At 38.6% G+C, this 27,526-nt stretch overlaps 1 protein-coding gene across 2 annotated transcripts in view; it reads left to right on the forward strand.

The window, feature by feature from the left end:
• The window catches only part of smchd1 (structural maintenance of chromosomes flexible hinge domain containing 1), a 38,393-nt gene that overhangs the window by 5,800 nt on the left and 5,067 nt on the right, over window positions 1-27,526 (forward strand). The window contains exons 2-42 of one of the 2 annotated variants that reach the window (XM_013912350.1): window positions 327-402; window positions 513-671; window positions 792-874; window positions 971-1,104; window positions 1,915-2,029; window positions 2,228-2,347; window positions 2,470-2,633; window positions 3,701-3,794; window positions 3,891-4,152; window positions 4,288-4,405; window positions 5,737-5,929; window positions 9,350-9,550; window positions 9,644-9,757; window positions 10,710-10,816; window positions 10,998-11,080; window positions 11,250-11,363; window positions 12,921-12,998; window positions 13,086-13,205; window positions 13,295-13,439; window positions 13,584-13,686; window positions 13,881-13,953; window positions 17,968-18,107; window positions 18,297-18,425; window positions 18,517-18,741; window positions 18,946-19,088; window positions 19,191-19,276; window positions 19,367-19,485; window positions 20,300-20,461; window positions 20,553-20,681; window positions 20,910-20,989; window positions 21,089-21,246; window positions 21,368-21,483; window positions 22,139-22,200; window positions 22,670-22,757; window positions 24,607-24,738; window positions 24,841-24,996; window positions 25,087-25,213; window positions 25,712-25,831; window positions 26,197-26,282; window positions 26,371-26,493; window positions 26,583-26,764. In XM_013912350.1, the coding sequence (XP_013767804.1) occupies window positions 327-402; window positions 513-671; window positions 792-874; window positions 971-1,104; window positions 1,915-2,029; window positions 2,228-2,347; window positions 2,470-2,633; window positions 3,701-3,794; window positions 3,891-4,152; window positions 4,288-4,405; window positions 5,737-5,929; window positions 9,350-9,550; window positions 9,644-9,757; window positions 10,710-10,816; window positions 10,998-11,080; window positions 11,250-11,363; window positions 12,921-12,998; window positions 13,086-13,205; window positions 13,295-13,439; window positions 13,584-13,686; window positions 13,881-13,953; window positions 17,968-18,107; window positions 18,297-18,425; window positions 18,517-18,741; window positions 18,946-19,088; window positions 19,191-19,276; window positions 19,367-19,485; window positions 20,300-20,461; window positions 20,553-20,681; window positions 20,910-20,989; window positions 21,089-21,246; window positions 21,368-21,483; window positions 22,139-22,200; window positions 22,670-22,757; window positions 24,607-24,738; window positions 24,841-24,996; window positions 25,087-25,213; window positions 25,712-25,831; window positions 26,197-26,282; window positions 26,371-26,493; window positions 26,583-26,764 (5,219 nt within the window). The remainder of the gene's footprint in view (window positions 1-326; window positions 403-512; window positions 672-791; window positions 875-970; window positions 1,105-1,914; window positions 2,030-2,227; window positions 2,348-2,469; window positions 2,634-3,700; window positions 3,795-3,890; window positions 4,153-4,287; window positions 4,406-5,736; window positions 5,930-9,349; window positions 9,551-9,643; window positions 9,758-10,709; window positions 10,817-10,997; window positions 11,081-11,249; window positions 11,364-12,920; window positions 12,999-13,085; window positions 13,206-13,294; window positions 13,440-13,583; window positions 13,687-13,880; window positions 13,954-17,967; window positions 18,108-18,296; window positions 18,426-18,516; window positions 18,742-18,945; window positions 19,089-19,190; window positions 19,277-19,366; window positions 19,486-20,299; window positions 20,462-20,552; window positions 20,682-20,909; window positions 20,990-21,088; window positions 21,247-21,367; window positions 21,484-22,138; window positions 22,201-22,669; window positions 22,758-24,606; window positions 24,739-24,840; window positions 24,997-25,086; window positions 25,214-25,711; window positions 25,832-26,196; window positions 26,283-26,370; window positions 26,494-26,582; window positions 26,765-27,526) is intronic. The other variant, XM_013912351.1, reaches the window with a different exon arrangement.

A 27,526-nucleotide genomic window follows, 5' to 3' on the forward strand; every position in this document is an offset into this window, starting at 1 on the left:
ATCCCGAGAACAACAGCGGAGATCTCTTTCCAGAAGAGCGCAGTCCTAGGAATAGCTAAGATACTTGCGCAGGACCCTCAAGCTCCCAGGTCTCTGGTAGAGGACCCAAGCTTGAAGGATTGACCGATTTTTATTTTTTTATTTTTTTTATTTTTTACTGTACATAGTTTTTATTTCAATTTGTATTTTTCTAATATATCTCTACTTCTTTTTTTTTTTTCCTGTCCCTTGTGTTGCTGTAACAAATGAGTTTCTCCAGCGTTGGATTTAATAAAATCTATGTCTAAAACGACTCACTAACCATTACTACATCTTTACTGTTACAGGTATTTGGAATCCCTTCATTTGAGACATTTGTGGTGGCAACGACTGACAGAATTGTTCTCGATTTTGACAGATTTAGTAAGTAAATCTATCAGATATTGATGAGTGTTTTGAGCTTAAGTGAAATATCAAGATGAACCTGCTTTTCTTCTAATGGAATTCCACTGAATAATTTTTAATTATTCTAGAGGAACTCCAGGATGGTAGCACCCTTTACTTGTTGCAAGACGAGCACCAGGTTCTGCCTACGGCAACGGTGGAAAACATATCGTTTACGCCCCACTATGATACGCTGATAAAGGGTGGCACTTATGAGTACTATGCTAGTGAGAACAAGGAGTCATTAGGTAAGTGCTAAAACGATCATCGTCGTGTACTTGGGATGATCACAGATTAGCCTTTTGCGATCTGTTTGTTTCTCGCTGCTTATCTTTTTTTTTTTTCTTTTTCTTCTTCTTCTCCTCCAGCCTATCCACTTGCCGAGCTCATCGACAACTCTCTTTCAGCCACAGCTAAAAACACAGGAACGAGGATAATAGAGATAAGGATGGTTGGTTCTGAAACTGCAAATACATGATTATCGAATACTGGATTAATGTCACATATACAGAGGAGCGCTAACTCAGTATTTGTATCTGTTTAACAGCAGTTTGATGAAAGTCTTGGGAAACCTGCTGTCATTGTCCTGGACAATGGACGTGGCATGACTACAAAGCAGCTCAATAAATGGGCAGTTTACAGACACTCCAAATTTACAAAAGAAACCGGCAGTTTTGCAAGGTTGGTTTGTTTTATTTTAAATTCCAAAATTACAGTAGTGTGGTGCTTTCCAGCTCTTTATTCAAAAGTAGTTCCAAAAGTTGGGACACTGTTTAAAAAAACAAAAACAAAAAAAACCCCAAAACAAATACATAAAAGTAGAATGAAGTTTGCAAATCACATAAATCTCGTTTTTAATTGAAAATAGTAAAAAGAGTATAAATCCAGAAATGCTGCTGGCTTCTTGTGGCATGAGCTCATTTAAGAGTGGAGTAGTGAAGTGGAAAACCGTCCTGCAATCTGATTTATCAAAATTTAAATGTGGAAATCTTGAACGCCGTGTCCTCTGGACTCCAGCTTCTTATCACCTCAAAATCTGTGAAGGCACCCTTGATGCTGAATGACATTTTGAAGTTTGGGAGCAACATGGGCAAAATCCAGCAGATGGCTTTCTTACCGAAGTTTTGCTTAAAAACAAGCACAAACCACATTCTGCCCATATTACACCAACATGCCTCTGTAGTAGAGTCTGGGTGCTTAAGGGGCCTCTGATGCAGACCACTTTGGTTTGTGGTGAACCTTTGGCTCACCACAAACCAAAAATATCATAGAGGAGGCCAACTGAAATCCTGTCTGAGGCAAAAATATGAAAACATTTCACGTGCTGCTAAAAGAAAAGAAATGTGAAATGGTGGGGATGCATTCGCCTCTTTTGAATTAAACCTAGTATTTAAATCATTTTGCATTTTTGTTTTTTCTTCTTCTGAACATCTATCTTAATTTAAAAAAGGCACAAATTAAGCCATGCATTTATATTTCTCTTTTCTACAGAAGAGAAGAAGACTACGTCCGCCCTGATCCTGTACCTCGAAGTCTTAATAGTGATATATCGTACTTTGGAGTTGGAGGAAAACAAGCTGTTTTCCACTTTGGAAATGTAGTCAGAGTAAGTCTGTGTGGAAACTCAGTGAAACACTTCATAGAATATCTAAAACCCAAATTATAAAATATAATAAATGTAACTTAACTTTGTTTCCTTTATTGCGGACTGAGTTTGAAAATTAGATGTGTGGTTTTTAGATGGGCATTTCTTGGTATTTTGTCAATTAAGTACATATGTTTGTTTTGTTTCATAAATTACTAGATGATTAGCAAGCCAGTGGGGTTACCAGATGTTCATGAGTTGGTTCTATCAGAAGAAGAATTTGAAAGAAAGGAAAAGAACAAAGAGGATATTTATAGCACCACCATCCTAAACAGGAAGGTGAGTCTACTTTAAGATGTTGTTAAAAGATGTGCTAAAGATTTTGATGATTTTTGGATTGTGGTGTGCTCTCTCCCTGCGTCAACACCATCTCTGAGTGATGTTTAATCTTCCCGCTACAGCCTGGCGACTTTTCACACGTGAGTGAAGATGAGCGCTTCCTTCGTACCATCATCGATGAGGAACATGGGAAGGAAAGCTTCACGGCCGTAGTTATTACAGGACTCAAGGAAAAGCATATCTCCTTCCTGAAACAGAATTTTGATGCATGGACCAGACATCTAGCGTGAGCTCACTCATCCACATCATATCTTAAAGACGGTGCATCCGGAAAGTTTTCGTAACACTTCACTTGTTCCACTTTTTGACAAAGTAAAAAAAAAAAAAAGTGAGAAAAATGTTTTAAATTCTTGGAAATGTACATAAGTATCCACAGCCTTTGCTCAATATTATGCTGAAGCACGTTTGGCAGCAATTACAGCCTCAAGTCTTTTTGAGTGTGATGGTACAACCATGTCACAGATATTTTGGGACAGTCTGTCCCATTCTTCTTTGCAGGTTGGATAGGGAACGTTGCTGCACAGACATTTTCAGATCTTCCCAGACATGTTCATTTGGGTTTAAATCTGATCTCTGACACTGAAAGACATTCACTGAGAATTCACCAACATTCGCAAACCCTGACTAGTCTTCCAGCTCCTGCTGCCAAAAAACATCCCCACAGCATGATGCTGCCACCACCATACTTTTCTGTAGGGATGGCATTGACTGGGCAATAAGTAATGTCTGGTTTCCTCATGACATGACGCTTGGCATTGAAGGCCAAAGAGTTCAGTCTTTGTTTCATCGGTCTGATGAAACAGATCGGTGCCTCAACCTGCCTTGGAGGTCTGCAGACAATTCCTTGTGCTTTGTGGTTTGGTTGGTCCTCTGAGATACACTGTCAAGTATGGGACCTTATATAGACTTGTGTGTGCCTTTCCAAATCATGTCCAGTCAACTGAATTTACCACAGGTGGACTCCACTCAAGCTGCAGAAACATCTGATAGATGATCAGTGGAAACAGGATGCGCCTGAGCTCAATTTTGAGTGTTATGGCAAAGGCTGGGAATACTTATGTACATGTGATATTTTTTTATTTTTACACCTCCAATTTTTTGTTGTTTTAATTGCATTCTTTTTCTGTTTTTTAATTTATTTTATTTTCTTCCTCCTTTTGTTTCATCCTTTTTATCTTGCAATATTCCCGTTTTAAGAAATTCACCTTTTAACCATTGAAGGCTGCCCTGACACAATCATTTCCAAACTGCTTTTGGATTAAACTCTGTTAACTGCATTTGTCCTACTTTCAGGCACATATATCACTATTACATTCATGGAGTCAATGGAAATGACCTGAAACAAGGCTCTAAAAAGACAGCTCCACAACCTACGATTGACATTCAGGTGAGGCTTCAGATAAATGTAGACTTTTACAAAATACTGTATGTTATTTAAAATTTTGTATGTTTTGGCTAACTTTACCATTTTACTCGTTTACAGATCACTTTACGCGAAAAACCAAACAAATGTCCCCGTGTGCTGAACCTGAGGGAAGTTGACGATGACATGCAAACTTTGTACATTAACTCTGCTGCGGACACCTTTGAGTTCAAGGCCTCCTCTGGACCGGGTGGTGGCACAGTGGAGGGAGTGCTGCGTTATCATCCATTCCTCTATGATAGGGAGACTTATCCTAAATATCCTGAAGATCCTGAAGATCCTAAAGATCCTAAAGATCCCAAAGATACATGTTCTGCAAATGGTATTCATACTGTTAACATATTTAATACATTCATGGATTTTATAGTTTGACATATTTTGAAGTTGTGTTTTTTTGTTTGTTTGTTTTTTTCGTTGCTTTTGTTTATGTTGTTTTTTGGGGGGTAATTTTCTTTAGCAGCGTCTTCTGAAAATGACAATTTAGAAAATGAGCCTGGACTCGTGACTCAGGAAGAAAGGAAGATCTTTGAGTGTTTCTGGAATGGACGGCTCATACCTGGCACCAAAGTGGCTGAGTAATTACACTCATTTCATACTTATATTCACAAAAACTAATGTCCCATTTTAGTCTAAAATAGTAGGCTTTACCTTTAGTTACTTTTCACTTCAGAGTTTAACATAACGGCCAGGAGTCAGCAGAGAAAATTGATTCCACTATCATATATAGGTCCCTGTCATGCTGCGATGTTGGATACGGTTTAACTCCACATAGGAACCTATCTGTGGATAGTGTCAGTGGAAAAATGGGGAAACAAAGCCTGTAATCTTTTATCATATCGAACTTTGCAGTCTTCACGAATGCCAAAAGTGATGCAACTTTTTTCTGTGGCTAGTCGTTCACTTCACTTCACGTTCAGTTTTTTCGTAACTTTACACAATTGGTGCAAACGGTGTGGCCGGGTTGAAAACACACATGTATGCTTTTGTTTGTTTTTACCACTGTTTCAGTGATATGTCAGTGCAGAAGCTCAGATATTCCCAAACTATACAGATTAAAGAGATGCAACAGCTCAAAAAGATGAGACTTTTGGAAGAAAACAAGAGCAACTCATATGGAGGTTTTCTCTGCGTGGCAGTACCTGTCATTCAGTGTTTTAGATGATGACGGCTCTGTGATGTCACTGTTTGCACGCCATACATTCAATGCTTTGAACATAATGGGCCCTTAAGACCCCCGCAGACTTGCCCTGTTTTTGAGGGAAGGATTTGCCTTTATTGATTATTTTTCTTTTGAATTTCCGCGGTTTGAATTGCTGTGTTGGTGATTGTGTATTTAACAGATAGCACATAATCTGCTATTCATGTGTTGTTATAATATTCTCAGACTTGATTGAGTTTTACTGATGGCATATTATAGTTATCACTAACATTGACTGGCTACACCTATGTTGAAAGATGCATTGCTGGTAGATCAGCTGCTAAACCTTCCATGCCTTTTGTCACTCTTTTTGTGGCCTCTCACTAAGTGGACCGAGTTAAAAAAAAAATTCATTTAGGTATAGAGCTGAATATGTGTAAAGATGTATAACAGGTCAGAAAATAAAAGATTGTATTTAAAACTGACTTTCAGCTAACAGAGAATATTTTGCTAGCAGCATGCTTCATGTTATTAACCTTGTATTACTAAATGGAGCTGAATCTTTGAACAAACAGAATAACCCTAGACTTTTCTGAGAGTTCAGACTGACAGCGCTGTCAGCATCGCTTTAAACTGTGCTTCCAAAAAATGAGAGCGAGCTAGGTTAACCTTTTCCCCTTGCCACTCACATTGTATTTGTCATATTCTATAGTGGTAAAAATTACTTTAATATCCTTTCCTTCTTGTGTCTTGCTCCATTTGTTACAGGTTTGACTGGTGTTCTCGTAAAAATAACGGCAGAACAGCAGCAGATATACCCCCTGAGTGTTACCGTCGGCTTTCAGGAGTGCTTTTCACTGATGACAATTTCCAGGTCACCACAAACAAGATGACCTTCATGGACCTTGAGCTGAAACTGAAGAACAATCAAACTATCTTCTCACTGGTTCTGAACGGACAGGTGACCGTCTCCATTTCTCACTGGCTCTTTCACAATCAGAACTCCAGCACCACATTCAGTCCCTTGAGCGGATATATATTATGATTGATAAAGGATTGAAATGGATCTGATTTATTATGAGAATTGTTAACAGGAAGAGAAGAGTTCTACGGTTACTTTATCAGTCAGCCTCAACATTAAAACCACCTTGTTCATTTTGTACAGAGCAGTTTACAAAGTAGGACTGAAGCATACAACGTCTTGTCCTCATTTATAGCAGATCACATCCTGAGCTACAGAATGAGTACTTCCAATGTATGGAATTGCCTACGGCACATGCACTCAGGCGGAGACTATGTGGTCTTATTTTTATTACGCTGACCCAGCTGTGACCTGCTTTCAATTAATTGCAAGGTCTGTTTCCTTTTCAACAGCACAAGTCTTTTTTTGTACTTTCAGTACATCACAATTAACTACTCGCATACGTTGAGCAGTGGTTTAACAACATTTCCCATCACTGTTCTTAATTCTGGCAGGTGTTTATAAAATCCCATATTTTTATCAGTGTTTACTATCTTCAGCATGTTCTCTGACCTGAAGACTGTGTAGGTTCTCAGTTATCTAGGGTCCTGGTAGGGCTTGAAATGAAGACAGGACTTTTTGTGGATTTTTTATGGCTTATCCAAACGGCTTCTCTGGATATAGAACAACTGATGGAGAGTGTCCGGTAGTAAACCAAGGGCTGCTACTTTGATGGTCTATTACCCTATATAAAATATATAAAATCCAGCTGACATCCTCTCCAGTTCAAAAGAACACTTTTTAAACATGACAAAACCTGGGATACAACGGAGCACATCATACACACATAATATTCAGCTTAGGTTGATATCCAAACCTTAATTCTAATATATATATATGTTGTCTAGAATTAAAGATCTTTTAGTGCTAATCTATGTAATATTCCAGTGTTTAATAAAGTGTGTTGTGCACTGAAGCTACCTTTAAGCACTCCAGTGTTAATTGTTGTCTAGTGTTTTGCTTTGGTATAATAGAGATATTAACATAGGTCAAAGGTCAGAGTTGTTGCATTTATAAAATACTCAACATTAGATGATCTTCTCTCACCTAAACAACTTAAAATAAAGTGCTGTGATTAATAAAAATGTGCATGAGCTGCTGTACCCGAACCTTTACCTGACATACTGTATGTCGACACACAAAAGCAAGTGTAACAGATTTATACGACAAATCAAACGATCGGTATGTTTATATATTAACACAATTTGGACCCTTTTTGCTTTTTCATTCATCTCCATAATTTTTCTCAAGCGCTTTCATCTTTTGCTCATACCGAGGCTGCTGGCATATTCTGAGCTGTGGATAGCTTTAGCTTTAGCCACTTCTTTTATGTTAGTGAGGGAGATTAAAGTGTTAGACTAAGTTTGTTATTACAAATGTTCTCATGGTGGTCCCCCTGTCAATTTGTGTCACTCACAATGAAGCACGTCCATCCTAACAGCACATTAGTGTGTGTGTGTGTGTGTGTGTGTGTGTGTGTGTGTGTGTGTGTGTGTGTGTGTGTGTGTGTGTGTGTGTGTCGGGTGGGGAGCATTGTGCTACATGTAGAGGTGGGAGGAGAGAAAGAGAAAGGCAGGTCAAACAATAGAGGAATGTTGTGTATATGTACATGTTATAACAGTAAACTTGTGTGGGAATCACTGAAACAACATTAAAAGAAAAATTATGTTAATGTGCTGGTAGGAGGGCAAAAGGTGTTTCAAATGCTTTCCAACTTTTTGGTAAGGGAACATGCTGATGTGATATATACCAGCTCTCTCAAACCATTTAAAAATTAACTGAGCTTTTTTTATATCAGGGTCAAGAGGTTTGCAGAGCAGGTGATCAAAGAGGGAAGCAAGGAAGCAGAGATGAGGAGAGAGAGAGAGGAGGCAAAAGAGGAGGTGCAGAGGAGAGTGAAGGTGGTGATAGAGGAGGTGCAGCAAATGAAAAAGGAGAGACAGGAGAAGGCGACAGAGGAGGTGTAGTACTTGGGCAAGAGAAAGGAGGTGACAGTGGGTCAGATGACCAAAGAGAGGGGGATAAAGCACAGAGAAAGGCTGCACAGGAGGCACAGATTTCCAGGTAACAGGCATAAAAAAACAAAAATAACTGTGCATGCAAGCACACACTTTCAGAGCACTGAACTGATTTGTATCTGGTTCGTGTGGTTTACTCACAGAGAGTCATATGGTGAGGGCAACAGTCGGGCAACTGGGCAGGTGAGAATCCAAGGATATATTAATAGAGTTTTTTAAAATTTAACAATGTCAAAAATGTTGTTAATATGTGCAATACAATCATTTAATATATAGTTATTTCAGAGTGCAGAAGCGAGCTAAATGTGTGTTGTCGTTTCAACAAAAATGCTTCACAACTTTCCCCTGGTTGCATTATAGTGCCACTTTACAAAGGGTGCAGTGTTTTCACTGTTCCAAAGTTTATTCAAATCACTCAAGATTAGCAAACAACTGTGTTATAACCTCAGGATAATGATGCTTGGAAACTAAGAGCCCTAATCAGGACGTTTAATTGACCACTTTCTGAGACGTCAACAGTTAGCCACAACACACACAGGAACTTGTTTTCCACATAACATTCTGACGGGAAAACCCTGAAAAACAAAGTGTGACCCTGCCTTTGTTAGTGTAGGCTTTAGAGATTGGAAAAAGGCTATGTTCAGGGTTCTCAGGACAATGAAAAAGTCAGTTACATATCCAGGCCATGAACACCTATGCTCAAAAAACTTCACAGCCTTCTTCAGCTGTTGGCAGACAACAGGAGGAAGCAAGGCATGGATTATTGAAGACTGTAGGCTCCATCAAATACTTGGCTTGGCAAAGTTTAGCTCTATGAGGTCATGTGTATAGTTGTTGGTGTAGTTTATTGATGTCAATACAGTGATGTAAATGATTGAATGTATATACATAAAAAAGCAGAATCACCATGTGGTATTTTTACCATCTGGCAATACAGCAGTGGAGAGCCGACAAGCAAAAATGCTGGTGGTCCTCTGGCATTTAAAACAAATCCCCCCCCCCCCACAATGTTCAGCACAAAGTTAAACCCGTGTGTGTGTGCCGGAGAGAGACTGTGTCCCACTATTTGCTTTAACCACTGTGTGTGTGTGTGTGTGTGTGTGTGTGTGTGTGTGTGTGTGTTGCACATGCATGAAATTAAGCAGCTCATGACTGGACATATGGGAGCCTGACCAATTGGTGTGTCGCCAATATTAGTATTAATGATGAGTGACTGTTGGATACATTCTGTCTACCTGTTAGTAACAGGACACCGCGAGGTGACATATTTAACATGTCCTGTTTTCAGGTCTTTGTTTTTGCCTGCTTTTCTCCGCTAAACATTTTCTTTCCGTTTCAACAGAAATCGTCAAGAGGTAACATCCAGAAGGAGTTCACACAATGGCTTCGAAACTGTAATGAAAAGTTCGACAAGCAAATCAAGTTTGTGGGCTTCAAGGAGATTAAAACACGGACAGATGTGTCTATTAAGAAAATGCAGCATCCGTGGGCAGTCTTCTCCGCCATCGAGTGGGGAGGCAGGACATACAAAACAGGCCAACTTGTGAGCATTTATTGGTTTTTGTCTACTTAAATGTAATTTCTTATTGTTCCCTCTTCTACATTCATTCTGATCTCTTTATGCTTCCTCATACAGGTGAAGACGCACAATACAAATCCCATTCTGTACGGTAAAGTGGTTCAATTTTTGCTGCATGGAAATTTCGATGGAGACGTCTATGCCACGGGAGGAAAGGTGGAAGTGTCTCGAGTAAGAAGGCAATTATGAAACTTTGATTTGAGAAACTGATCGAACATCAATTCCAAAACTGGAAAGCGAAAATGTCGCAGTAAAAGGTTTTAAGAATAATATCAGTGATAAAAAATTGTGTGATAAAATTTCTTTGTGTCTATGTTATAAAGGGCAAAAAAACAACAGCGAAAAGTAAATAAAATCTATTGACAGTCATCTGAATCACTATTAAAACATCTGTGTTGGTCCAGAATTGTACAGTTGACAACTGACTGCACCTAACCAACCACGTGCTTCAATAGTTCACAAGTAATATTTCACTGTATGTCATAAAAGAAAAATAAATATCTATCTATCTATAAACAGAAGAAATGTCTAAGTGACAAACCAGTTTTAATTTTATTAAGTAGTAGTTGCATTTTTATCAAGATGTGAGTATATCATGTGTATAACCACATTTGAGATTGAAATTATGTATGTAGTATAATGATATTTTACTAAATAATCAATAATTACTCACTTGGTTTGCTTACGATCGTACATCATTCATATTAAAGGAAATGTCTGAAGTTGAACTCGGAGCAAACATTATCAAACACTAGGGCGTCATATGTGGTGTAAAATAGTGTTTGCTGCCTTCCTGATTTCCTATTTTTTGTATGTTTGTTAGACTTGTTTGTTTCAGATCATCAAGCAAATTTAAATATTAGACAAAGATTAGACAAAGATCGCCCCCTAAACATAAAACTGGTTGGGTCACACTTAGCAGCAACAACTGCAATCAAGTATTAGCGATAACTGGCAATGACTCTTGAGAATTTAGCTTACTGAGTACATTTGGACTTCAACTTTAGTTTTTTGTTGGGGGGGGTTAATTTTCCATATTATTTCAGTAAATTCACTTATATAAATCCCTTTTTTTCTTTGTTCTTTTATTGAGTTCACTGATTTAAGAAAAATCTCTTCCCAGGAGCCCAAAGCACTTTGGGACATGAACAAGATCGTTCCCATTTCCAAGATCGACAAGACAGCCACTGATGAAGCCATCAAGAAAAATATCGACAGTGACTCTGAGAAGTGAGTGAGCAGTTAGGGAGACATTTTTTTCTACACAAACTGCTCCTCTCTAATATTCACTTTTTGTTTGTAATGTAGATGTTCTGTTTCCTGGGTTGCTTTATTTTTTGCAAATCTTTCTCCTCATTCTGACTCAAAAATTAGACTTTCAGTTCAGGTAAATGACATGTGTTTGTTTCAGGCTTCCAGATAAGCTGAATGTGGAATGGCCCAATGGTAACCCCTTGCAAAATAATGCCATTCTTTCTGCTGGGACTACTTTAGGTAAGATCTTGCAGTGTTTGCATACCACAGCACTTCATATGTTATGAAAAACAAACAAACAGATAATTTGTTTGCATCAAACAGTGGTGTTCAAAAAAAGTCTTCCCCCATTCCTGTCCCGTATAGCTCAAAGCTCATTCCTCACATTTTGTCTGATGTGTCGTTTCAGGGCCTCTTAAAATTGACATCCTGAACAAGAGGGGAGAGAAATTATCTCGGATGTCCTCAGTGGGCCAGGGAAAAGGGACAAAACTGTGTGTTAAGCTCACGTTACTCCATCATGGTAAGTGTTTGATTACAGATTTGATATCCTATTGATATGTTTTCTTTTCATAATAACTTAATTAATAGGTGGTTAATTAAAAAAATGTGGAAAAAGTCTTTCTGCTGTTTATAACAAAGTTTCCAAGACTACAATTTATTGACATAACCCTGGGGAGTTGGTTTTTAAAAGCCTTAACTTGAGCTATATGGTGATTGCAATTTATCAGCTATTTTATTTATCAGCTAATGCTGGGAAATTCTTTACAAATCCTACCATGTGGATTCATGGATTTTTTTTTCACATTCTGTCTCTCACAGTTGAAGTGTACCTCTGGTGCAAATTACTGACCTCTGTCATCATTTTAAGTGGGGGAACTTGCACAATCGGTGGCTGACTAAATACTTTTTTGCCCCACTGTACTTCTGTATTGTTATATTTCAGTATGTGTGTGGGTGTGAGGTCAGATAAGCACTGAGTTAACGTCTAACCTCTCCCCGACTGCTTACAGAAGAGGAAGTACTATGTAACTTACTTTCTCCTATAAATAAAGCAAGCAAGCCTGCACTCGATGTGTGTGTCTTCCCAGAGACATTCACCCGTGCGCACGTTTTTAAAACTCTCTGAGTCGGTCTGCAGTGTCTTATTTCTCTTACTTGTGATAGAACAAATGTCTACCCCTGACACTTATAAATGGTACGGAAGTGGAGGAAGCAAGAAGAATGAACTGAGTAAAGTTTGACATATCTGACTGTTTTGTTTTGCTCAATGCGCCTTATAATCTGGTGCGCCTTATGGTCCGAAAAATACGGTACTAGTTGCCTCACAGATGGTCATGTTTTTGGTAGCGTTTGCATGGGTGTCATTTTGTCTGTAAACGAGATAGTCCAAAAAGTTTTGAATGAAATCAGATTCAACTTTGTAGGGATGTAGAGAGTGGTCATGTTAACAATTTATTTACATTAGGTCTTAAACTTAATGATTTATTTGTCAAAAATTGACCAAAAAAAGCCTCATAACTTAGAAACTATGATTCTAACAAGTGTGGTGTGTATTGTCAAAATACTAAAGATTTTAAAGATGTGTCAGAGGTCAGAGGTCAAATGCATGTCACAGCTGACTTCTAAAAGTCAAAGTGGTAATAAAACTATATTGAGCTATTTAAAACTATGTTCTTTACTGGTACAAAGTTGATTCTGTTAATCTGGACGTATTTTCAGTAGAAGAAACATTTCCTCACACATTCAAGTGACTTCTCCAACCTCATTAACAATACATTTGCAGTTACAGATTTAGATCTCACCATCTTACAATACTGTACAATTTATTGTACAATAAACTAAATAATGACAGTAAAGTGTCTTCAATCTTTAATTTTCAGCCCCACATGTTGCCAAAACTACCAAAAAAATCTTCAAATTAAATGTGTCATAAAGTGTAAAAAGTCATAATTCTAACTTTTCGGGTTCTCGCCCTTGTTTTGCAGTTGTTCTTTTTTTCAGCCTACTTTCTCTCTGTGTTTGCTCCACCTGTTATAGAATTAAATTATTCTTATTATTTTACCTTTTTCATTTGTAGGTCAAAAGTCAGACAAAGAGCTTGCTGCTTATGTTGCCCCACATTTAGGAAATAATGGTTTCTGGTTCAAAAAAATGGGTGAGTTTCTTTTAATTTTCTTATCCTTCTTCTTGGTTGCCCTGACGTTTGTCTGCTGAAAGATCATATTTGAGCCGTTGTTGACAGAGAACCTGACTGAGCTGGGAAAGTACACACTGAATTTGAACACAGTGGTCCATGAAACAAACGCTGTCAGCTTTGGCGGTAGAGCGCTTCCAACGTTCACACTGAAGTTTACCATTAAAGGTGAGGAGAAAGAATGCTGTGTGTTTAGCTAGTGATCATTATTCCCACCATTCTGACCAAACAGACACACTGCTTTGTTCTATTGTCAGAGGGCGATGCAGCAAGCTTTGATATCAGTGCAATGAGCCCCACGCTGCGAGTGGGCGTGCCATTTGACATTCCTCTGCAGATAAAAGATGGTTATGGCCACTCGACGACCCTCACTTCTAAACTCACACCTGAGCTCAAATGCTGGTGAGTCTCATTAATGCTACTGAATTTTTAAATGCTTGAGAAAAAAAATATGTATGAAAGCCTTTGTGCCTTTATTATGTCACATTTAACAGTGTTGTAACACGGCCATTGTTATTTATTTATTTTTATTTATTTATTTCTTAGTGGTCTGGATCTGAGTTATGGGACATTCTCCAGCAGTGGAACCACATTCACCATCAAAAATGTCAAAGCGAGAGGAAAAGTCCTGAATTACCAGCAATCCAAGGTTAGAACTAATGATTTCTACGCTACGAAAACATAAATGTGCCCGTCACATTTAAAAGTGCTTAAAATAAATAAACTACTAATAGTACAGTCATAGTTTTATCAAGAGGTGTAACAACTACTTGAAAGTCAATAGTCAAAAAATTATTAGCTGATTTGGTGATTTATTTTTATGTGCTTTGTTTGCATTTTCAGAGCTATGACCTGGAAGTGACCCTGCCTGGCCTGAAACAACACACTAAGTCCATCAAGATCAGTCTTCTTCCTGGTAACCCCTCATTTATTTATGATTTTTGAACAGTTTGTGTACTGGTTTCTCATGTGCATTATGTCCTTTCAGAAATCTTGATTGTTAAATGCTTAAATCACACTATAATAACCGTAGCATATAGAAGATTTATGTTTCCTATCTGCTCCTGGACGAGTGGACCAATCTTGATGAGACTGTGCAAACAACAACGACGTAGAGATTCGAAGATCAGTTTTGGTTGAGCATCATCTTCTTTTGAGACACTTTATGAAACAACTGGATTCATCCTTGGCACTTAAACGTTGATAATTATATTTAAATAATTTATTTTCATGTCTAGTTCACTTATCCATTGCTAAGGTTTTGGCAAAAAATCAATCTTGTTGACAGCATTTGAAGTATGCTTCAAGTGTATACTCTCTTGATCAGAAGTGATTGCTTGGATGAGGAAAAAAGATATATAAATACAGTTTAAAAGTGTAAGTAACGCATTTAACTAAAGTCAAGCATCTGATACTTCCAACAGTCGTACTCATCCCTGCTGCCAATTTAGAATAACCACTGAAAGCAAGCACAAAGCCAGAGTACCTGGAGATGGTTGGATTCTTGCTCTGAGGCAGTAGTGCTAACCTCCACATCACAGTGCAGCCCTAGTTGTCTAAATGCCTCACAGGCATTCACACTATTGAGTTCCTCTTTCTCTTTATTCTTTATACTTTATTCTAGTTGCTCCATGCTTCTTCACCGTGGAACTACTTTCACAGTTTTTGTGCAATTTTAACCGTTCAAATTTTAAACTATTCTGCTATTTCTGCTAATGCTGACTATGACTTTTGGTGCTCATAACTTCTATACTTTTTGAGATATTAAATGTTTTATGCAATTTTTTGGTCCCATTGAAATGAATGGACCACATTATCAGTGTGGTCACTGATTTTGCTTGCTGAGGTGAGCTGTGTTTTAGCTCAGTGAGATGAGCAGCTGTTTTCAGAGCAGGAGGCCCGGGTTCAAATCCTGCTTATGGCAACATTTTTTTCAGTTAACGGTTAAACTTTTTTTTTAAACTCTTTTTAACACAAATTACAGCTTCTTCTAGCCACCTTGAGACCAGGAGGCCCGGGTTCAAACCCCGCTCATGGCACCATTTGTTCTCAGAAGACAGTCAAACTTTTTCACCTCTCTTCAGTACAAATTTCAGCTTCATGCATTCCAAGTGACTTCTTCAGTCTCAGAAGTCACTTGGATGAGTGACGAAACGTTTCTCCCACAAAACGCTGCGTCCAGATGAACAGAATCAACTCTTTGGAGAAATTTCAGCTTCTTTACCCCTTTTCAGCAGAATTTGCAGTTTTTCACTTCTTTTCAGTAAAAATTTCTGCTTCTTCACCTGTTTTTTGGCAGAATTTTCAGTTTCTTCACCTCCTTTCAGCACATAGTTTTACTTCTTCTGTTGTTTTCAGCAGATTCCAGGCATTCACACTGCATTTTCGCAGGCAATGCAACTTTTTCTAGTTTCAGTTTCAGTTTGTCATGCAAGTTAGCACAGGGTCAACATGTCAATAAAATGTGTTTGAGGAGCAGAAGACAAGTCACTCAGCAGTATAGTACAGTAAAAAATATTACAAATATTAACAGACTAAATATATATATACAGTGGTACCTCGCTATAACGTGGTCTCGCTGTTTCGCAGATTTTTTTGTGTGCAATTTTGCATGGTTTTTTGTTTGTTTGTTTGTTTTTTACAGCGAATTATTTTCTGCATTCTGGTTGGCTGTAGACCATTGTCAATCAATCTTGTGCAGTGTCTCCTGTAGAGTACAGAATGCATTCAGCTTGTCAAATTTATCTAAATCTTCCATCGCTAGCAGTGTGACTCTTTTCTGCCTGTCGCAGGAAGGTGTATAAAGTGTGTAGTGAGGGGATTTACAGCCATAAAACATCTATAATAAATAATAATTGTAAAAAATAGGTGAAATCTGCGAAGTAGCTAACTATCGTGGGCTATTTTTAGAATGTAACTACCGCAATAAACAAAGGACCGCTGTAAATATATATACACACTTATATAAATAAAGAAATCTTAAATAGAAATGTGACCGTTGACATGTATTGAGGGGTGGGGGCAAATGGGATATTGCACATGGGATAAATTGATAGGAGTGAGCAGCAGTACAAGATTTTAGAGTGGCAGTTAGTGCAGTATTGCACGGAGTAAGGGTTTTTAATTTTTATTTAAATACTAATAAAAATGGAGTGACCAGTGTAGAGTGTAGTATGTACTTGTGAAACTGTAGGACAGCTTCTGTGTGCATCCTGTGAAGTGTGGTGTGTTAAAACTGTTTTTGAGTCTTGTGCTCCCAGCAGACAGACTCCTGTAACGTCTGGCAGATGGTAACAAGGAGAACAGCTGATGTGCTGGGTGGCTGTGGTCCTTGATGATGCTGTGTGCTTTTTGGTTGCACCGCTGAAGATAAATGTCCTGAATGGCAGGAAGCCTCATGCCAATGATGTGCTCTGCTGCTTTCACCACCCTCTGTAGTGATTTGATTTGCCGCTGCTGGCAGAGCAGCTTCCATACCAAACTGTAATGTAGCTCGTCAGCAAGCTCTCGATCGCACTTCTGTAGAAATTTCAGGTGATGTTTGATAGGTTTGTAGCATAAACCTATTCGCTGGAACGTTAAGGACAATCTGCTACGCAGCAAAAAGCAAGACACAAGGCACCAAAGTTCTCTGGTTTACTCATGCATGAGGGAGACCTGGCTGGGGCCGAGTGTCGTTCCACCACTTGACCACCGTCAGACTCTCAGCCAGGTCCCCCATAGCACTCCTTTTATTGTGGTTACATGAATATGCATAGGGTCATTAACATATAACATCTTACATAGGTATACATGTGAACAAAGAATACTGTGTGTGTGTGTGTGTGTGTGTGTGGTCAAGGTGTGACCCTGTGAAGACTCCCCAAAGCTGGTGCCAGGACTTCTGAACAAAAGGCTCTTATACTTAAAGAAATATACGTGTGTTTGCTAAACCATATATCAGCAAGAGAAGATACGACCTCTCCTAGGAGGTGTGATCTACGCCGGAACACTCTGTAGAGGGAGTGAACGCACTCCCCCTTCATGCTACACAGAGCTGTTACAGACCTCCTAGGATGAGACATTCTTTCAATCTACAAATGATTATACACCTCTAAGCATATATGGTTAAATATTTCTAAATACAAATGACAATAACAAAATCTAAACCCATCAATGTTGGCATTCATGCCAAACTTCCTCAGCTTCCTCAGAAAGTAGAGTCGCTGGCGAGCTTTCCTGATTGCAGTGTCTGTGTGAAGGGTCCAGGAGAGATCCTCGGTGATGTTAGCCTCAGCCTCACTGTCCCATTTGTAGATGTCCCTGGAAACTGTTTTTTCCTATTGTAAGTCTTTGTCTGTATGCAGGCAGCAGCAGTATGGAACAATGGCCTGTCTTGCCAAAAGCTGGGTGGGGAGGGGTTTGTAGCAGTCGTTGAATGAAGTGTAGCAATGATCCAGTATTTGATCACCTCTTGTAGGGAACGAGATGTTGGCAGTATTTACGGAGAACTTTCTTCATGTTGGCTCTGTTGAAGCACAATAAAGACAGCTTCAGGATTTTTTTTCTCAAGTCCAATAATGACGTCATACAGTTGGTCCATAGTCATAGGCCAACTGTATGACGTAAACAGCTAAAAGGTGAACTGAAGTTCCTTGGGAGGTAAAAAGATCTAACTTTGATGGTGTGCAGCTCGTGGCTCTGAGAGCAGTACATTAGCAGTAGATACACTGATTGAGTTTTAAACCTCTGATCAGACGTCTGCCATCAAAACCATTTAGGATTAAAAAAAAGTGTCCCCAGGAGACTTTGTACCTTCACTGTAAAGGTAACAGATGTCATTTAGCTGTGGTTCAAATGATAATCTGTTGGCTGCTAACATTAAGACAAGGTAAATTAGATTTTTGTCTTATTTTTCTTAAAGATTCCCTGATTTTGTGTTGTTTTTCAGGTATCCCAAATTCCCTCCACGTCAAACCGGAGGAAACGTCAATCGATGTGGAGAACGGAGACCAGGTCACGTTTCATGTCGAAGTTCACGACGAGGCTGGAAATATCACCGCTAACCCCAAACAGATCGTCCGCTGCGAGGTACAAACATGGATTTGTTCGGAAGTCACAGGTGCCTCTGTGAAAACATAGAAAACTGTATTTATTGAAAGACCATAATGAGCTGTTTATATATGTTGGTCTATTTATTTTCAGTGGTGTCTTGTTTCTGTCTGTAAGGCAAAAAACTACGCAGGCTGAATCTTTTTGTTTTTGTTCAAACATTTCCAGGTTAAAGGTTTCTCCCCGGTGGTCACTGATTGCAGCAGCACCGGTGCTGGCCAGCTTGTGACAAAGCCCATTAACCTGAAAATAATGAAAGGAGAGCAACAAGAGCTCAAAGCTCAATTTGTGATGCCTGTGAGTTAGAAAAAAAAGAATTCTTCTGCTCAGAAGAAAATTTCCAAGTATGTAGCTTGTTTGTAGTGTCTCTCTCCTCTTTTCATTCTAGAGTTACAAAAACATACCGCTGGTCATGAAGGAGCTGAGGGTGCTGCCCAGCACAAGGGTCTCTGTGATGGAGCTGTACAGTCAGGACAATGAGAATCTGGTGCTGAGGAACAGTGAAAAGATCGAATGGATAGCCGGCGGACTGCTAGACAACTTATTCTACAAGCTGTATGATGAAGCTGGCAGGGAGGTACTGCTCACTGCTGAAATAGCCTCCATGATCAAGGTGTGTAATGTGCAAACATTGCTGTTTACTCTTGTAATAGATTTTTAAGTAGGTGTTAGATTTTGTAAATGAAAAAACAATTATATATATTTTATTTTTATTTTTTACCCTTACGAAAGAATTCTAGGATTTAAAAAAAAAAGACTTGTATGAGCCATTCTGTTTTAACACTTCTTAGCTTGATGTTAACTTTTCACTGTGAAGGTTAACTGGACAGGAGATGTCTTTCTGGAAGATCTGGTCCAGGGGAAGCTGCCGGATTTACAGGTACCTAAACGGGTGGGAGAGCAGCGCTTCTACCAGGTCTCCTATCAGGACCAGAGTGTGTCCGTCTCCTTCACTATCGTGTAAGCCATGAATCTATAATCAAAGCTTTGATTCAGTGTTTTCATTTGATATGGTCTGCACACTGATGTGTGAAGATATAAAGTCCCCTCTTTTGTTTGTAGACCTCGTCCAGATGAACCAGAGCGTCTAAAAGTAGCTTTACCCCAAACCACAGTGAAGCTTGGTGAGATCCTCTCCGGAAACATTAGTGAGTATAAATCTGATCATTTACAATTAATCACATTTTTAAAATTCACGGTTGCATGCTATTTTACTCAGAATAACTTTCTTTGCACAGGCTTGGAGCTTGTGGACCAGTTTGACAATTTAACCAAGACGCTTACCCCCACCTGTTTGAACCACATAAAAGTGGAAGCTGAGGGGCTGGACAAATCAGCCATCACATTTAAATGGCAGGTGGGACCAGAGCCATGTGCATTTAAGACAAAAGTTGACTCAAATATTAGTTAAATCAAATCAAATTTGCACTAATGCAATCTTAATATTATCTGAGCAAACAAAGCTCCCTTTATTATGTGTTTTTGGTGAGCTAAGGGTATACATGTGTGCATTTGCCCTTTCACCTGCCCTATGACCACTATAAATCTACTGAATCCTCCTCCCTACCAATAAAAAAAAAAGCCTGCTTTTGTTAAAATAGCAAGGTCATATTATTGGAATTCCACAGATAATGAACCCTCCCTTACCAAGGAGACAAAACATTTTTCTACACTCTGTAGATGACACGAAAAGCTTTTGTCTTTGTGGTCAAAGTTCACTAAAATGGTAACAAAGTCGATGTTATTTTATATGACCGAGATGGTTTTGACCTTCATAAATTCAGAGATGGTGCCACAAAGCTGCTGATTCAGATTACAGCTGAAGGAGAGCAGCAGGACATGTAAAGATAATGTTGCTTTTAGAAGAGGTTAATGAACTCTTGAAGGAACCAAGCTGTGTGCTATAAAATTTGTACTTAAAGTGTTCACAATTTATCCTGCATTTTACCACTATAGTTACTATTTTACTATAGTGGTAAAATAGTAACTGGCACCCGTGTAAATACTGTATGTGGTTCATGTGTGAACTGTATTTGTATTTGTCTAACACAGTACTGTAAGAAGATGATGAAGAGAAAATTCAGTAACTTCTTTATTGAATAATGAGCAGGCCAGATGTGGTGATTGTGATGATCTAAGCTGATAAATCTCACGGCTCTGTATTGTACCAGGACAGCAGCTGTGCTGCCATGGTGACGGGAATTCGTTTCCAATCAGGGTCTCTCGGCCCCAGAGAACTGTCTTTCAGCTACTCTGACTTTGTGGAGCATGTCAGTATTAAAGTGACCGCAGGACTCCCTGCTCAGCTTAAGCTCATCAGCGAACCAGAGCAGGTAAAAAAATAAAAGATTCTTAATTTAATTTCTTTTTGGAGACAAACTAAAGGTATAGCTCATCCTTTTCTGTTTTTTTTTTTTTTTTCAGCCTTTGCAGGTGTTAAATGATCACGGCATCTCCAAACCATTTGTCGTCCAGCTGTGTGATGAGTGGGGAAACCCTTCTCCAGACCAGAGGGTTGTAGTGGACATAAAGACTTCACCTCCAGGACTGACGGTTAGCTTGAAAATCAACACAATCAAAGAAAGCACCATGTAGTCCTGTGAAAAATGAAGTACAGTAGCTGTAGAGTAACAGCTTAGCTTAGACCAGCTTTTATAGGGGTGGTCACACTTGCTGCTGATCACTTAGTCAGGTTTATTGGTTTGGCAACATCTGGCTGCTGTAGCAGCTGTATGGAATCTATACAATGATCTAATAGGAAAGGTCTTGTTATTGTTTCAGGTGAAAACCAATGTTATTTCACAACCTGTGAACGCAGAAGGAAAAGCCTTTTTCATTGTTAATGGTTTGAGCGGGCCGAAGTAAGTAAAATTATATTTGTCGTAATACAGCATCAGTCTTGATGTTTCCACTACTGTAAAGTCACTAGTGGAAGTGTTGATAGCCTGTTCTTCCTCTAGGGGGTACTATCAGCTGCAGTTTAAAGGCTCCTTCAACAAAAAACCCATCCCTGGTCCATCAGTGAGCCTCACTGTCCTCCCTGATCCCAAAAAACCAGTCAGCCTATCAGTGGAGTATGACACCAGTGTCAAGTTTTTTGCTGGAAGCAAATTCCCAGGTTTGCATTTGTTTTTCTCTCTCCTTCCTTTAAAAAATGTTTCATTAATTCATTTATTTGTATTTTGATCAGTTTAATCTCTGTTCAGCCAAACTAAGGGAAGGTCTTTGTTTCTCTTCAGTTTTCTCAGTGACTGTGGTGTCTGATGAGGGAAGTCCAATTACTACTTTTAACCCAGCTGCTGTGTCCATGTTCATATGGGATGGGGTATCTTCAGGGAAAAAGCCTCCAGAAAGAGTGAGTGACTAAAGCACAAGAGTCTCCTTGATATACAGTGGTTCCTTGTTTATTGCAGGAGTTTTGTTCTAAAAATAACCCGACAGGTGAAATCTGTGAAGTAGCCAACTTTATTTTTTACTATTATTATAGGTGTTTTAAATAAGGCTGTAAAACCCCTCACTACACACTTTATACACTTTTCTCAGACGGTGACTTTGACAATGCAAATCATTTCGTTGACATTGTTGTGTTTGTTGGGGAAAAACTGTTCCAGTTTAAATATACAGCATACATCTTTAATGACTTAAAAACCCAAGAATTGGGTGCACAAGTTTGAAGTGTGGATTGTCTGGAATCCACAGAAGGTCAAAATTTCACATATATACATATACTCACTTAAATCTATTAATAAGTGATACTGAAGATTGTACAGTGTCTTTAAATTGGAAAAAGCCAAGTGTATTAACATTAGTGATAATGATTGACTGTAGTTGTTAGTTTCTCTGTTAACATAAAAAAGATTTGTTCGACACAACTCATTAGATTGACCAATACCAGGAAAACTAAAAAGGAGAATTGTAGATTTATGCAAGTAGAGGAGTTCTTTTTTTTTCCTATCGTAAACTTTTCTCTTAAAATAATATTTATTTATTTTTCAATATTTCTTGTGTAGGCCATTGAGCTGAAGTGTAATAAACCCACGAAAAATGAAAAGAATGACTGTTTTCACTTCAGGTAAGATAATTTTCACTTCTGTTTCTATTTTGTTTGGCTTGGTGACATGTTTTAAAGCATAGCTTTTATATTAATATTAATAAGTTACTTCAAGCAGCTAGTTAGCTTAGCTTAGCTTCCACAAAGCCTTAAAACGGAGGAAACGGCTAGAGTGACCTAGTACCAATATAGGCAACAAATTCATGTTAACTAATGAGTTTTAGAGCTGCTGGTACTGTAAAAATGTTTTATATGTAAAGTCAAACTAATGGTTTCTCATGGTTTCCAGTCTTTGTGCTATGCTAACCAATGCTAAGCTAATCACTTGCATAAGGTAGTTTCAAATTTATAGTATGCAAGGGGTCCTGTCATTTTAGCTGACTCAATAAAACAGCATATAAGACAATTTTCCAGAGTGTAGGTTTGTGTTAGAATAATGGTGATGATGATAATAGCTGAAAAAAATAATGGACCGCGCGTTTCTTTGCAGAGACAAAGACATCCCAGAGGAAGCTAGAAGGCACACCATACAGTTTTCTCTTCGTATTGACAAAAAAGACGTTCTCTACAGCAATCAGGTTGGTTTTAATATATAATAAAAAACACAAAACATTTTTAACACGTTCATATTTTGTTTTCAAACCCTCATAAAGTGTATTAAGCCACCCTCCAGATACTCATTATTTGTACCTACAGTGGTATGCAAAAGTTTGGGCACCCCTGATAATTTTCATGATTTTTCTTTATAAGTCATTGGTTGTTTGGATCAATTTTGAATCAGTTTCATTTCAATATATCATATAGCAGACAAAAACAATGATATTTGAGAAGTGAAATGAAGTTTATAGGATTTACAGAAAGTGTGAAATAGTTGCCTAAACAAAATTAGGCAGGTGTCTGTGCACCCCAATAGAAAAATTACATCAATATTTAGTAGATCCTACTTTTGCAGAAATAACAGCCGCTAAACGCTTCCTATAGCTTCCCATGAAAGTCTGGATTCTGGTTGAAGGTGGAGACAAAACATCTCCAGTTCAGTCAGGTTTGATGGTTTCCGAGCATGGACAGCCCGCTTTAAGTCACACCATAATATATCAGTATTAATCAGGTCTGGGGACTGAGATGGTCATTCCAGAATGTTGTACTTGTTCCTCTGCATGAATGCCTTAGTGGGTTTTGAACAGTGTTTTGGGTCGTTGTCTTGTTGAAATATCCAGCCCTGGTGCAACTTCAACTTTGTCACTGATTCTTGAACATTGTTCTCAAGAATCTGCTAATATTGACTTGGATACCATGCGACCCTCAACTGTAACAAGTTTCCCAGTACCTGCACTGGCCACACAGCCCCACAGCATGGTGGAACCACCACCATACTTTACTGTAGGTAGCAGGTGTTTTTCTTGGAATGCTGTGTTCTTTTTCCTCCATCCATAACACCCCTTGTTATGCCCAAATAACTCAATTATAGTTTCATCAGTCCACAGCATCTTATTCCAAAATGAAGCTGGCTTGTCCAAATGTGTTTTAGCATACCTCAAGCAACTCTGTTTGTGCCATGTGCACAGAAATGGCTTCTTCTGCATTACTCTCCCATACAACATCTCCTTGTGCAAAGTGCGCTGAATAGTTGAACATTGCACAGTGACACCATCTGCAGCAAGATGATGTTGCAGGTCTTTGGAGCTGGTCTGTGGGTTGACTGTGACTGTTCCCATCCTTCGCCTCTGCTTATCTAAGATTTTTCTTGACCTGCCACTTCGGGCCTTAACTAGAACTGAGCCTGTGGTCTTCCATTTCCTCAATATGTTCCTCACAGTGGAAACTGACAGCTGAAATCTCTGAGATAGCTTTTTGTATCCTTCAACCTAAACCATGATGTTGAACAATCTTTGTTTTCAGGTCATTTGAGAGTTGTTTTGAGGCTCCCATGTTGCCCCTCTTCAGAGAGGATGCAAAGAGGGGAAAAACTTGCAATTGGTCACCTTAAATAATACCTTTTCATGATTAGATTCACCTGTGTATGTAGGGTCAGGGGTCAGTAAGCTTACCAAACAAATTTTATGTTCCAATAATTAGGCCTAAAGGTATTCAAATCAATTAAAAGACAATGGTGCCCAAATTTACGCACCTACCCAATTTTGTTTAAGTAACTATTGCACACTTTTTGTAAATCCTATAAACTTCATTTCACTTCTCAAATATCATTGTGTTCGTCTGCTATATGATATATTTAAATGAAATTGCTGATCCAAACAACCAATGATTTGTGAAGAAAAAATCATGACAATTATCAGGGTGCACAATCTTTTGCATACCACTGTATTTTACTGGAGAGTAGTTGGTCATTGAGCTGTTGCAGGGCTGTAGAGCTGTTGCGTTACTCACTGACAGAATTGACTGACCTCAGTGCTGCTTCCCATCTTTTAGATTCGTATAGATGTGGTGGCCAATCAGCCTGTTAAACTGGGACCTGTCTCTCAGACTACAACCCCAGTTGTTTCCTACAGCGAGGACATTGCCAGCCGAACCTTGGTTGAGAATATGACACTGAGGATAATGGTAAGCTATTTATTTATTTATTGTAAAATAGCAGAAGCAGCCTAAACTTTTCATAAATAAACTTTGCAGTCATAGTGAGTGAATTTCCATGGTTGATTCCAGGATTTGTATGGCAACCCAGCGGGGCAGGACCTGGGAGGGAAGGTGATCATCACTATAAAGTCCTCAGATGGAGAGAGAAACAAAAGCTTCCCTCTTTTTGAAAGAGGAGGAAGAAGCCTTGCAATTAACTTAGTTGAGGGCAAGGCCCACATCCCCGTGAGTAACCATTCTTCACAGGACCAGCTTTTGTTTTGGAATTTAAGGGCCCCTCAGGGCTTATGATAATTGTTCACTTGCTCTCCTCAGAGGCTGGCTATCAGGGAGAATAGCCCCGGTGACAATAGCAGCACCTACATCCTTGTTTTCAAACCTGAAGTGTCTGTCCATCTCATAACCCTGACTGCTTTTGAGCTCCCCTTCCTTTTTTACAATGGTATGGAAAAACTGAGTGGTAAATGCTATTACGTGCAGCTTAAGATTTCTGAAAACTTAAAGCATTACTTTAATTTTGTTGTTTTTATACATTTTTTTTTGTTTTTGTTTTTACAAAATTCACTAATACATGTCTTTTAAACTTTTTTCTTTCCTTTTTTTACTACACGTGAACATATAATGAAGGACTGTGGGGTGACTTTAGATTCGGACTTGTTGAGGAAGTATCTGCATGCTTTTAGCTGGAAGCTCTAACAAAAGAAATCTCTGTATTACAATATATTAAACTATTTATCAGATCTAATCATTCCAGCCCACTTTGATCACTACCTGTGAGCCAAAAAACTGAAATGCTATTTAAAGCTATTATACTTAAGAGTAGTATTAATAATAGTATTACTACTCTTACACTACTATAGTACTATAGCTTAGATTTGCCTTCTGACAATTCACTGTTAATTGATAAACAATTAATTCTTCTTTTTTTTCTCCATTTTAGACTCACAAAACCAGCAAAAAATGTCTGAACTGACCAGGAAAAAAGATGAGCTCAGCAGTGCTATTGAGAAATATAACGAAGCATTGCGTACATACAAGGAGCTCCTTGAGTTGCTGACGGGTAAGATGTACTGTGTGCTGTTTGTATGTTGAACCAGGTCTCATCTGAAATATCCTTGTTGTAGTTTTTTTTCCTAGACTTCATTGTTTGTTGATCTCTGCCTTGACATGCAACAGTGATTAGTGTTTAAAGACTGTAGGTTGTGTTAGTAGGTCGTGTGGATAAGCTGCAAACAAACGGCCCCTTTTGGGATTAATGAAGTTACGTGAATCTGAATAATCTCATGTCAGTGCAAATGGGTATAGCTACAGAAATAATACTTTTAAACCACTGACTTTGATATAGTCTTAAATCTGTAATTTATCTGGGTTTTCCTCCCATAGGTGATTAAAATTGTCTGCTAATGAAAATATTTTCCCCCTTAGAATCTTACCTGACTGCCAGTAAGAAAGAGGCTGATTTTAAAAACGAGCTGCGCCAGAGGAAAGTGACAATCCCTCATCCCATATCTGTAAGTTATTATGTCCATCCACACTCAACTTTTTTTCCTTCTTCTTTTTTAAACTGAACTGGAAATCACATTTCTTATGTATCTGTAGGCACAACATATTGATACACTAATAAAAAAGAAGACTACTGAAGCAGAAGCAATTCAGAAAGTGTCCCGACGAGTTTTCTCCGTCCGTGACAACTTTAGGGGACAGGCAGATGTTTTGGGAATGGTAACTTTCTTTTTTTCTTTTAAAGATTCAGTACTTGTTTTGAGATGAATTTTCTGGAGATGTGTTTATCCTCTAATTTTTGAATGCAGGTTGGCCACCTGGCCCTCGTGCAGGATGATGCCGCTGCGTGGGTCATCTCCTGGCACATCAGAGGTGATATGGACTGTGTCATCACCAAAACAACAGAAGCAGCACAGCAGATCTATCGTGACACGCAGGGCAGGCAGCAGGTCATGGCCCTCGACAGCGTGCTTGTGCCACCAGGAAAAAGGTACGTGGAAGATGTATTTTATTAGTGTTGGCGTCTAACTGACGTGTGATGAAGATGTATGTGTCCTTTTATTAAAGTCTTTCCTTTTAAGCCCTTTCCTTCCCAAAGTCTCTCAAAAACAGTAATTTAGAGCTCTTGTGGCAGCTCCATTTTGAACAGGCTGCCTGAAAGTCAGCTAGAATAATGTCGAACTATATCAATGTATGCTTTGAACCTTGGGAGTCTGGAAATATGTTTTCCTCCAAAATAGCCACATTTAGTGTACAGTGTAACACTCTGTAAACACAGGTGGTCTCTCACTTTAGTTTGCTGTAAAAATAATGGTGACTGTAATTATTAGCACATATAAGACTCCATCCTGCTGCTCTTTGTTGGGGCTGTTTGGACACTAATGAGATTTACTTAACGACCAGCTGCTGCAGGTTATTGCCAGTTTTTGCAAAGCTAGTCATTTAAGGGCACATCCCTCTTTTATAAGACTTTTAGTTTTTGTATTTTTCTAACTTTAAATGTGTTTATTTTGTATTCTGATTTGATTTTTATTGTAAAAAATTTTAAAATCTGATGTCTGTTTCTGTTTGAGCTGCAGGTAAAAGTTTCTTTCACTGTTAAAATCATTTTAATATAATGAAAATCTTTGTCTCTTAATGTGAGGATGAAAGCCTGTGTTTGCTTTTGGAGACACGGGGGAGGAAAAAAGTAAAACATCAGAGATGAGAAGCTGAATCTGGGGCGTGTTTGACATAAAGCACTTTGCAAAAA

This window comes from Pundamilia nyererei, unplaced genomic scaffold (assembly GCF_000239375.1).
Source record: "Pundamilia nyererei isolate P.nyererei 1_Seehausen unplaced genomic scaffold, PunNye1.0 scaffold00087, whole genome shotgun sequence".
NCBI classification, from domain to species: domain Eukaryota; kingdom Metazoa; phylum Chordata; class Actinopteri; order Cichliformes; family Cichlidae; genus Pundamilia; species Pundamilia nyererei.